The sequence below is a fragment of the Anthonomus grandis genome, chromosome 3, assembly GCF_022605725.1.
Source record: "Anthonomus grandis grandis chromosome 3, icAntGran1.3, whole genome shotgun sequence".
In the NCBI taxonomy this organism is placed as follows: Eukaryota; Metazoa; Arthropoda; class Insecta; order Coleoptera; family Curculionidae; genus Anthonomus; species Anthonomus grandis.
The window spans coordinates 799,940-811,840 of NC_065548.1; the positions used below are offsets into that span (position 1 = coordinate 799,940).

At 32.8% G+C, this 11,901-nt stretch overlaps 3 protein-coding genes across 4 annotated transcripts in view; 1 reads left to right on the forward strand and 2 right to left on the reverse strand.

Annotated features, from left to right (window-relative positions):
- LOC126734547 (probable 2-oxoglutarate dehydrogenase E1 component DHKTD1 homolog, mitochondrial) overlaps positions 1 to 9,981 on the reverse strand; it is a 31,393-nt gene extending 21,412 nt beyond the window's left edge. The window contains exons 1-7 of one of the 2 annotated variants that reach the window (XM_050438229.1): positions 9,743 to 9,981; positions 7,642 to 7,771; positions 7,408 to 7,582; positions 7,133 to 7,352; positions 6,912 to 7,073; positions 6,666 to 6,850; positions 53 to 274 (exon numbers count right to left, since the gene is read on the reverse strand). In XM_050438229.1, the coding sequence (XP_050294186.1) occupies positions 53 to 274; positions 6,666 to 6,850; positions 6,912 to 7,073; positions 7,133 to 7,352; positions 7,408 to 7,582; positions 7,642 to 7,771; positions 9,743 to 9,863 (1,215 nt within the window). In that variant the 5' untranslated portion in view covers positions 9,864 to 9,981. Of the gene's footprint in view, positions 1 to 52; positions 275 to 6,665; positions 6,851 to 6,911; positions 7,074 to 7,132; positions 7,353 to 7,407; positions 7,586 to 7,641; positions 7,772 to 9,742 lie in introns of both variants that reach the window. The other variant, XM_050438228.1, reaches the window with a different exon arrangement.
- A 177-nt stretch (positions 9,982 to 10,158) lies between these two features.
- On the reverse strand, positions 10,159 to 10,923 carry LOC126734553 (acylphosphatase-1-like). Its single transcript, XM_050438237.1, has 4 exons — positions 10,641 to 10,923; positions 10,571 to 10,587; positions 10,403 to 10,512; positions 10,159 to 10,346 (listed from the first exon to the last, which is right to left on the reverse strand). Exons 1-4 carry the CDS (start codon positions 10,804 to 10,806, stop codon positions 10,232 to 10,234), a joined length of 408 nt encoding a protein of 135 aa, XP_050294194.1. The 5' UTR covers positions 10,807 to 10,923; the 3' UTR covers positions 10,159 to 10,231.
- A 66-nt stretch (positions 10,924 to 10,989) lies between these two features.
- The window catches only part of LOC126734550 (cell growth regulator with RING finger domain protein 1-like), a 44,164-nt gene continuing 43,252 nt past the window's right edge, over positions 10,990 to 11,901 (forward strand). The window contains exon 1 of the mRNA XM_050438232.1: positions 10,990 to 11,345. Within this exon, the coding sequence (XP_050294189.1) occupies positions 11,245 to 11,345 (101 nt within the window). The 5' untranslated portion in view covers positions 10,990 to 11,244. The remainder of the gene's footprint in view (positions 11,346 to 11,901) is intronic.

Genomic DNA, 11,901 nt, shown 5'->3' on the forward strand with positions numbered 1-11,901 from the left:
TTCATTATTTTAACTTGGAGTGGACTAATTAATTAATGAGTGAATGAAGTACCTCGGGGTGGTCTCCGTTGACGTGAACGACCGGTGCCTCAACGATTTTCGCCAAATCGGTACAGTAACGAGAGGAGCGACCTCTTTGGCCGGGCGTGGTGAACCCCAGTTGATTATTGACGACAAAATGGACGGTACCGCCCACCTCAAAGTGCGGCGTCGTCATCAGTTCTAGGGACTCTTGGTTGACGCCTTGGCCTATTAGGGCTGCGTCCCCGTGGACCTATGATAGGTATAACACATATATATTTATATATTATACGTGAATTATTTCTAGTTTATAAGTTTGCTTTTGTTGCATATAGATAAAAAAAAAAACTACTTGAGACAATCAATTATACAGTGCATCCCAAAAGTTATGTCTAAATTCATTTAAAATTCAGGGGTGTGTTCGAAGAAGAAACGCTCGGACCCGTCGATTTTTATTTCGAGTTGCGCATTTTTGTACGTGAAGTTTGTATATACAAGGTTGCTCAAAAATAAATTACAACCATCAACTTCATTTTTTCAAATGAAAGCACATTTTTTTATTTCATCTTTGAATTTCGCGTGGAATTCTACGTATGTTTCATGCTTCATGTCCTATACCTAAAGTCAACAGTTATCAAAAAAAAGACGACCAAACATTATTATTGAAGTTTACCTTAAGAGTCACCTTATCTCTGAGAATTTTTATACAGAGCAAAATTCCATTCATTCGTGTTTTTTTTATTGTTGGCTGGTGACCGTGTATTTTATAGAAACTGTATGACAGTTGTACGCCAAACAGATATTGTCAAGTGTGAAGTGTACGAGCAAAGTTGCGGTTTTCACAATGGTAAAGTTAACGGAACGAGAAAAAATAGAAATTCTGTGCATGGTTGGGTTTGGTGATAGAAAACGTACTCAAAGAGAAGCTGCTCAATTATTCAATAAAATCCACCCTGATCGTCCTCCGATATATCAAAAGGTGGTGAGTAGAATAGAGGCTAAATGTAGAGAATTCGGTCATGTTAGAGATCTACCGAAATCTGGTTGTCCTTGACGTTTTGCTTTCTTTGGAAGAAAATCCATGCATTCCTCTGTCCCAAATTGGGGCAAATTTACACGTGGCGAAATCTATAGTTAACCGAATAGTTAAAAAGCACAAATATCACCCCTACAAGAGTTATTAAATGAGTTTTGTGAACGATTACAAAACATGTGCAATCTAAATAATAATTTAGTGACAAATATTATTTTTTCAGATGAAGCCACGTTCTGTTTGAATGGTAGTGTGAACAGACAAAATTGTCGATATTGGGCAACAAAAAATCCGCATTCGATGATAGAGGTACCCTCAAAAACTAAATGAGTGGTGTGGAATAGTGCGCGGAAGAGTAATAGGCCCTTTTTCTTTGAACAGACTTTAACGGGACAAGTGTATCTCGATTTTCTCCAATTTGAATTAGTTCCAGCATTACTAACTTTATTTCTAAATCCATTAGACCCAGACTATCCTGACGAAGAACTAAGTTTCCAGCAAGATGGCGCTCCTCCGCACTATGCTGCCACTGTGCGTACATTTTTTGGATGAAACGAGCGTTTTTTTTTTCGAACACACCCCTGAGTTTTAAATGAATTTAGACATAACTTTTGGGATGCACTGTATATTTCGTCGACAGTAATTCAAAAACCGCTCTTGCTGAGCACTTTGAAGAGTTTCAACATCCAATTGATTTTGACTCGTCAGTGAAATGATTGAAAGTAAAAAACACTTAATTAGGATTAATAAAAAATAGGACGTTGACAATTTAAGTAATACTTATTTCAATCTAATTAGTAAAACATAAATGAGAAAAAACAAAAACTAAGAACACCTTGTGCATAGCCTAAGAACCAATACTATCTGAAGAGTACCTAGGTATATTTATCCAAAAAAATGTATAACAACAAACCTTATCAATTTATTGCTTCTTTCTTCTGTAAAGAATTGATAAGAAGATTAGCTATTTGAAATGATTGGTCTCACAGCTAAAATTCATCTCCCAAAAAAGATTTTTATAAGAAAACAAAAAAATAAATAAAAACTGAAAACTCTAGAGTAAGGAAGGACCTGTAAATTTCTTGTATTAATTATGATATTACAGTTATTATTATTAATGAGGCGCGCCATATCAAAAGCAACAATCTCCACTTTTTGTAAATATTAAGGTTTGAGCAGAAACTAAAGCTCCTTTATTACCCTAGAATTTTATTTGTAGCATATATGACAATATCCTATACAAAATTAGGTTTAAAAATTGCCGTTTATTGCAAAACATACAATCTCTACTGTGTGATTCACAGCAAAATAATCAATATCTATTTCAATCAATTACAGCCAGGGTACGCGTCACCTGACTTCACTAGTTTTAGCAGAGGTCGCCGCTTGTTTGTTTTTGATGATGTTTATATCCTGCTGTTTACGTTTAAAGATAGATTCGTTACTTTCAGACATAATTTTTATTAATGAATTCCTAATCCTAAGATGTTTTTACAATATATTTATACTAAGAAGCACACTTACTAACAAACTACAAACGTTTTCTTATATCTTAATCTTTGTAATGATATCGATAGTAAACTGTTGGTTTTTAAATTTAAAAGATTTAGAAATTGTGTTGAGTATTAGCTATCTTTATTTTAGTTATGTTTTGTAACCAATTTTTCAAAATAATAAATTTTTTTCAATGTCATTTTATTTGTATAAATAAATAGATAATGTTTTTATTATACCAAAATTTACAAAAGCGAAGTCTAGCCTAGGGCTAATTAACTTAACCTCTAATTACATGAACAAAAATATATACAGTAGAATTCCTCTTAACCGGTCACCTCGGGACTGCATACCTGGCCGGTTGCCGTTTTGGCCGGTTAATCCGAAGTGTACTTATATAATATGTGTACATAATACATATTATATTATGTTCATTATCTATGTTATATACATATGTATATGTATTGAAATATATACGAACATAATAAATATAAAATAATAGAGAAATATTCTTTATATAGTTATGTATTTCATATTTACATACATGAAGGGGCTACATCAATAAATATACATAAGTATGTAAGTTTAATATGTAATTATTTTTTGAAAAAGTCTGTGATTTTCTTCTGGTTTTTAACCTTCAGTGAATTTCTGAATGCGATATCCCTCCATTTTCTAATCACCAAAACGTCTAATGCAGTTGATTCAAGTTGCTGCTCAATGTACTTTAATGCAAGTTCCATTACATTTTTGGCTTCTTCATGAGAAATCGTTTTTTTCTCTTCAATGTCACTACTCTCATCATATTCCTCTGGTTCTTTGGTTGCTAAATCTATGATTTCTTCATCATTCAAAATTTCATTTTCAAGGTGATCGTCACAACTTATCATCCAATTTTTCACATCTTCTGGTTGCAATGCTTCGTTACCCGTTAACTTTTGAAGGTGTTGTAGAGTGGATTTGTTTTTTTCTTCTTCAGTCCCTGCAATATTCGAGATCGCAACTAGATTCTCAACATCTGGCCAAAGTTTTCTCCAAGATTTAATAAACGTTGAAGAGGGCATTTCTTGAAATGTTGTAGCTAACATATAGATAACGTCCTTGATATTGATCTTTTTGAGGACTTCTAAAAGACTTTTGTGTTCACTCTCCGAGTGTTGCAGAATTTCAGAAACAAGTTTACGCCTGTATCGTCTTCTTAAGCTTTCGATCACTCCTTGGTCCATTCGTTGCACTAAGCTTGTCACATTAGGAGAAAAATAAACTAATTTTATGTCATCTACATCGCAGTCGTGAGGATGGGTTGGAGCATTATCTAACACTAGAACTGCTTTGATAAGCAAGTTTTAACTCTTGGAATAAACTCTAAATTAAACCACTCTTTAAACAGGTCTGCATTCATCCACGCTGATTTTTGTGACTTATAATAGACCGGAAGGGACGATGGATTCAAGTTTTTGAATGCCCGTGGTTTAGCAGACTTGCCAATAACGAAAAGAGGAATTTTATGAGTTCCCGCTGCATTCGAACAAACAGTCACTGTAATACGTTCTTTGTTCTTTTTAAAGCCAGAGGCAGACTGTTCATGACTGCCTAGAACAGTTTTTTCTGGTAACATTTTAATGTTTAGCCCGGTCTCATCCATACTATAAACTTGTTCTGGAAATAATTTCTCTGTTTTAACCATTTTACTTAGTCTTGAATTCTGTCGCACCTGCAGTATCAGCAGTCAGTTTTTCTCCACTTACATGTGCGAAATGAATTCCGTGTCGCTTTTTCCATCGATTAAGCCAACCATCACTTGCCACAAATTCGCCTCCATTATTTATCTTCTGGTGGATAGCCAGAGCTTTTTCTTTCAAAATTGGGCCGCCAATCTCTTCGACGTTCCCGAAGAAACCAGATCCACAAAGCTTCATCGACGACCTCGCAAATCGTTTTTTTTCTCGTACAACGGCTGCTCAGATTCCATTTTAGAATAAAACTCCTCAATCGAATGCCTATCTCTTCGCCAGTCATTTACAGTGCTTTTTCCAACATTAAATTCTGCATGCACAGATTTTCGCCACAGATTCACCATTATCAATCCGCTTTAACACTTTTAAACGTGTATCCATCGAAACCACAATTCTTTTGCGCTTTGCACTCATTGTTAAGGAAATAGTTATGTTTTGTACGTACCCACAGCAACAACAAACCAAGCTGATCAAAACGACAAAATAATCCTATCCAACATCGTTTATAGTTCAGTTCACAGGGATCTCCCCGTAATAACGGTAAAATCCCAGCCGAATCGCCTCGCCGGTGAATTTCTTCGAAAATATTGCGTTGCGTTCGGCTGTTGTAAACAGGCCGGTTAATCCGTCGACCGGTTAAGAGGAATTATACTGTACCAAATTACATAAAGAGCAGTTATAGAAAGAAGAGTTGGAAAATAAGCAATGACATAAAACTAAAAAAGAAGAAAAAAAATGTACACATTTTCTTTTTAAATTATAAGGAGACCATCTGTAACGTGAGAAAATGCGACCTTGATTTTACTTTAAAACCAGCAATGGACATACACTTAAGTGAATTCGGAAGTTCATTATACACCGTATCTTTCAGAGTCTTGAGAATGATCTCATAGATAACGAAACGTCGATAAAATATATAATTCATCGTCTGAAGTAGTTTTTTTTGACCTATATCCCACAAAAGCAAATTAGTATACCGGGTGGCGCGTCGCCGAGCGGAACATAGGAAATCCCATGTAAATTTTAAGGGGGTCAATTATTGGCTTTCCCGTACATTTTACAGAAAAAATGTAAGATAACTTTTTGAAGAGACCAATCTGGCAAACCCTCGTGCAAAGTTTCAAAAAATTTTAATAGGCGAATCTTGAATTATTATTCAATTAAATGTAATTGCAAAATTAGCAAATTTTCGGTTCAGGTAAAACCAAACTGGCCCCAAGTATTAACAAAAAACAAGACACTGATGATCTGAGTGCAAGTTACTATAATTTAATTATTTTGTTACCAAAAAGACAAAACTAAAACCCAAAATGTAATTTTTGTCAAAAAGTGTTTGTGTCCCAAATTTAGATCTCACAGTGTATTAAAAAATTAAGTTTTTCTGGTTTTGAACGTCTAGGTACAATTTAACCCATGTTAAAAATAATTCTACAATCCTATTATAAATGTATTTTAATTATAACTAAAGAAACTATAACTTAGGCAAGAGGTTTAATGTATAAAAAATAAATTTTATAAATTTTTTTATTAATTTTTTTTTTAACGAATTGTACCTGAATGTAATTGTAATTGTGTCGTGGTTTTTGTTTTTTTTTTTGTTGTTGTTTTAATTTTTGTACACGTAAGGAACATTTTTTTTAATAATGTTTTTTATAGTCCTACGGTTGGAACCTTTGATGTGATGCTCAAATTACGAGACAGTTTTACCACTAACCAAAACTCTGTATTTTTAATATCGACACGTGTTTCGCTAACCATGTTAGCATCTTTGGGAGAATATTAACATCAATCCAACATATATCAACCCAACCCTTCGCAATAATTATTATTATTACATTCCTGATCCTAAGATGTTTTTAAAATATATTTATACTAAGAAGTACATTTACTAACAAACTACAAACGTTTTCGTATATCTTAGTCTTTAAATTTAAAAATTTTGTTAAGTGTTAGCTATCTTTGTTTTAGTTATGTTTTGTAACCAATTTTCCAAAATAATTAATTTTATTCAATGTCATTTTAGTTGTATAAGATTAATAATAATAATAATAAAATGTCTTTTTATTCAGCAAATGATACAATACTGCCTATTTGCTTACAAAGGCTTACTCTTAAACTCTTAACCTTCATTAAAAAAACTAAAAAATAAATTAATTAAATAAATAATAATTGCAACTATACTTATACATTATAGTTCGTTATAGTTCAAGATTGGTTCAATGATTTTATTTGTATCTTTTAGAGTCCGGAGAATGATCTCATGGATATCGAAACGTCGATAAAATATATATTTTTCGTCAGAAATAATTTTTTTTAACTATATCTAAAACAAAAGCAAACTAGTATAATACCCTCAGTGACGTCACTTGTTAGGGCCTCACCTGTATATTCAGCACTTTATCACTCAAATTCGAGCTGATGTTGTAAGCACCATCTTTCACTCCCAATTGTTTCGCTCTGGTTTTTCCCATGGAAACTGGATTGACGGCCTCCAAGTGCGAGGGATTGTATAATACTGACACGTGCACTGATTTACTGTCTTCATAAGACAAGTTTGTGGAAGAAACTATTAAAAAGAAAACGATTGCATTAAATCAGCAATAATAACTGATTATAAAGTGCCTTACTAATATGGCTAAGCACGTCACCGGAACAAACGTAGTCGTCCGGGAAATCCGGATTGCCCCTTAGTTTGTTAAATATTTGGGCCGGAGGGTAGTTGAGCAGTCCCGTAAGCAGATTGAGGCGTCCCCTATGCGGCATCGCCAATACAATGTGCTGCAACGTGTCTAAAATGGTGTGACATAAAAGTGGTGGACGTTTTAAGGGCAGCAATTGCCAATTATACCCTTCGCGGCCAACTCGAATATTTCCCTAAAAAACCCCATCATGCTCTCCGCGCCCTCTCCCCCATAACGTTTAACACTGGCAAACTTTTTGGCCATAAAATGGTCGAACTCTTCGGACCTGAGCAGCTCCTTGGCCAGCGTGATTTTCACGTTTTTTTCCAATTCTTGTGTTGACAGGTGCTCGTATTCTTGTGATAACCACTCGCGCTCTTCCTCATTCTAGCAACGATAAATTGCGTCACTAATGTCACGTTTAACATTGAAGACCTCTTACCTCTATATACTGATACTCTATACTAGTGTAGTTACAATAAGTTTGGCTCAGGAATTCGACTAACTCGCTTATCGATACTTTATCCTTTGGCATGTTAACAATACCTGCCGGCAAATCGATTTGTTCACTTGGATCGGTGAAACCGTATCGAGCGATATTTAATTCAGTCCCCTCACTACTAAAAAATATTATAGAATTAACTTATTGAAAAAACCCCAATCGATGATTAAATACTTATGGGAAATGTCATCGAGTAATGAAATCGGATCGACGTTGGCCAGTTTGTGTCCATGTTGCCTATAAGCCGTTACCAGTCTGTATAAATTGCTGGATTTTTGACGGTTTTCTAACCATTTTTCTGAAACTGACAAAAAAAACAAAGAAATTGTTATGGTCCTCATATGACCAATCAATGGCAACCGAGAATCTTCCAATGTACGAAGATTAATCCAGCTTAAAAAAAACCCGTTACTAACTTAGATGTTAATAGTCATTATACTCCATTGAAAAAGAAAGTACTTTGAAAGATGCTAATCTGAAAAATCTCACAAAGAAAGAGTACAAATTTGATTTTTATAGATCTAGTTAATAAAAACTTGCAATTTGACAAACTCCGAGTATTGAGGTAAATATTTTAGTAATATAGTAAGCCATAAAGAAATACAAAGTGTAAGTACACATTTTCCTTATCAATTTGAACGCAAGTCCAGAAATATAAATCAAATGAATTAATTTTACCTTTTGATAGATAATTGTGAATATCCTAACATTACTAGGTACAGAACATTGGCTTAGGGAAGGAAAATTAATCTGTATCCCAGGTTATACAGTTAATTCTTCTTTTTGTAGATCAACATTCATTATTTCATATAAAATCTAAATTTTGAACTACTAATCGTTTTCAAGCAGTAAGAAAATTTATTGATATCAGATGGACAAAGCTTTGATTTTGTTGTTGCCTTTTGGGAAAATTTAAACCTATATGTTGTGTTTTATAGGTCGCTTCTGAAATTGCTGTTTTAAATAAGTTAATTCTTTTAGTAAATTTTTGATTAAATCATTTAGAAAACAAATATTTTGTAATCCCTATGCAGAACAAAACACATCCTGCAATCAGTAATTCAGTTTCTAATTATAGTTTGAAATGTCCTTCATCTTTATCATATTCTTTAAACTTTTTGTATGTACCTTCATATTTACATATCTTTTATTATTTTTATCACAACATTCGTTTCACATGCAAATTTTGTATATTTTTTTTATATTTATAATCAATAAAAGAGGGATTATAAATATTAAAAATATATATAATTGTCTGTGCTACCCAGTTCTTCTAGATTTTAAAATAAATCTTTCTGACTCTGCTTCATTTACAACAATAAGAGTAACTAACTTAATTAAATGTTTTAATCTAAAAATGCATGATAAATGTCCAACTCATAAGTTACAGTTTACGTACTCATTAATTGACTGGGTATGTTCTAATGTCTGTCTTAATTGTATCAATTATGGATGTTGCTCTTATCAGTTTTGGGTCATTATTAATCTTTTATGGGAATCTGATGTGTTCTCTTTTTGTCTTAAATTTGCAAATGTTTTTGCTCTTTACAGAGGTGAAAATGTAGATGACCCTTCCAACTACAGATCTATATCTTTACTGTCGAATCAATCCAAAATTGTGAAGAGATTCGTCAAGTTCAGAATGCTAACTTTTTTGGGTACCAATAATTTATTAGGTCCACTTCAGTGTTATTAAGTGCATATGCTATTTTTCAGTTTTTAGAGGATTTGTATTCAGGGATTAATGATATGGACAAGAGTAACTGCGGTAGCTTCTTATGGTTTATCAAAAGCATTTGATTGTTTTAATCATGGAATATTGCAGCGTAAACTTCACCATTATGACTTTGATGCATTAAATTTTACTTATCTAGTTCATGACAAAAAGTTTGCATTGGTTCAAGGACGTTCCTCAGTGGTCCAGCTTTATTCCTAATTTCTAGGATAAATGATCTTACATTTATAAATTAATATTTTGCTGATGACACAACTATTCTATGAAATTGTTTATACTTTTCTGAACCTTTATTAATATTTATTCTTTTACTTACGTTTTGACATTTTATTTATATTTGAAATATTTTATATCTTATATGTTTGGAGACTCTGTCTTTTCTTAATAAAGCTTATTTTCACTAATAACTTCTTAAAATTCCATTCATTAAAAATAATTTCTTTTTTCCCCACCTTCCACTTTACAAATGTTTACTCATTAAAGGTTTGACAATTGTGACATATAAACTAGGGGAAGCAGGAGTGAAATATCACTACTTACTGTTAAATGTTGTTTTAGATGGTTTTTTATACCCGAACACGTTATCGCTCTGATAAAACCGTACGAAACCGCACTTTTTTAGAACGTTTTTACACCGTAACCTACACAGTTGCACGTACATAATTGAAAAAAAGTCCCCAAATTAAAAACACTTAATTATTCATGCAACAGCACTCAAAATAACGTAGGCTGAATGTTGTTGACCTTACAATTAAATTATTCTCATTTGGACGGCATATAACGACCGTTATCTACGAATGGCATGATAAAATTTATTTATCATTTTTTCAAACGTAAATAATAATTAAAGATTACCACATGGGAATTTTGTTTTATATTATGATCTATAGTGTGTTCTAAAATTACTTACAAATGTGATACAAAGACAGTTTTTAAAGAAATAAGAACAAAAAAAATTATTTCATCTCTACATGCAATAAAACTAAATGTATTGCCTTTTATTTATAATACTGAGCTACAGAAAATAATTTAACGTTTAATTGAAAATGTATCACATGTATATGTTGCTATGCCTTGCTCATTAGTAAAGACAGCCTTATCAATTCTTGACTGAGGACTCCCGGTTTTTTGCAACCAGGTTTTCCTTAAACAAAATCACCTCCATATTGTAAGCTTTATTATCCTGCAATTTATGCTTACATTTTAGCAATTTTATCAATGGGTCCTTCCAAGTACCCTTTGACTGTATTATTGGTTGTATTCATACACCATCCTCTGAGGTCCAACTTCAACGCCTCTTTTTGTGTAAACTACATAATATGGGTAAAGTATTATTAATGCCTATTGCTGATTCATAAGAGCTCTTACCTTTCGAAAAAAGACACCTAAAAAAATCTAAATGTAAAAATGTGATTGTGATTTAACTGCTGGGGCCTACCTTGTACCCTTCCAAACACCTCGAACTCTAAGCTGATTAGTTTTTCCGCTGAACCCATTGTGCACAAGCTCAATAGTATTATTATTGCACAAATTATCCGGGATTTTGACAGGTAAACGTCAAAGTTTTTGATAGTCAGCTGTTGTTTGATATTCAATATTGCCATGGTAACAGACAGATTTAATTTGACTAAATCATTGGCTATAATGAGTTAAAAAGTTTAAAATAATAATAATAAATTGTATATGGGTGTGTGTGGGTTGCCTAACTTAAAATGTCAACCTGACGTCCCAGCTGATGTCGATGACAGTGACAGCTGTCAAACTCAGCTGATGGATGAAAAACCCCCTGTCACCCGCCCATCAGCAAAGCGTCCTTGCCGATCACAATTAATTGTGCTGCAATCTCTTACATATTCAAGTGGGGGATTTGTTTTGTTGCTCCCGTCGTTTATAACCATTTCATTTATTTATTTATACTGAAATGTCCGAGCGTTTGTCGGTCTACGATCCGTCGTGGTGAATATAAATAATTACGTGCGAATCTCGCGTTTTAATTATCATAAAAAAAAAATGTTTCGATGCTGCTAAATAAACACTAAATCATGTTTGAAAAGACCTTTTTGGAACTGTTGGATTATTCCAATGCCTGGTGGATCACCTTGTTTACGGTATGTGCGGTTGTGTTGTGCCTGTTTGCAGCCAGGTATGTACCAGTTTTTTTTTTTCATTAAGATGGGTTAGGGAGGTGTCTTTTTAATGTCGACCTTGGAATTTATATGCCCTTTATTGCTTTCTGAAAACTACTACCTTATGTTTGAACAATTTTGAACCTTTACTATCTTACTGGAGCAGAAATAGTACATATAAACAAAAAAATTATTATCTCAGATTTATTATTGATTTAATGAATTTCAAATTTAAGGTCAAATTTATTTAAACTCTTAACTGAGTGGCACATACACCTAATTAGCAATAATCAATTCTAATTATATTCTAAGAACATTCCTTATTGTATATCAAGTCTGTGCTAAGAATATTTTCTAAAAGGATATTGACCACATTAACATCCCATACCTATCATATTATCATGTTATATGGTTAAAGATTAAAAATTAATTAAACATTTTGCAATGAAGATAAGTGACTATGAAAACAAAGAAAAAATGTACAGAATTACCTTAATTTTTACTTTATTAATTAATCAATTAATAACTTTAGTGGATAATTAAAAAATTTTGAAAATGCCGCCATTTTGTTTT

Bases quoted from the DNA above. Each gene is read 5' to 3' on its own strand.
- LOC126734553 (XM_050438237.1), bottom strand. From the start codon at position 10,806: ATGGCAATATTGAATATCAAACAACAGCTGACTATCAAAAACTTTGAC. The intron at 10,347-10,402 runs GTAAGCATAAAT...ATTTTGTTTAAG, and splicing joins ATTGATAAAATTGCTAAAAT to GAAAACCTGGTTGCAAAAAA.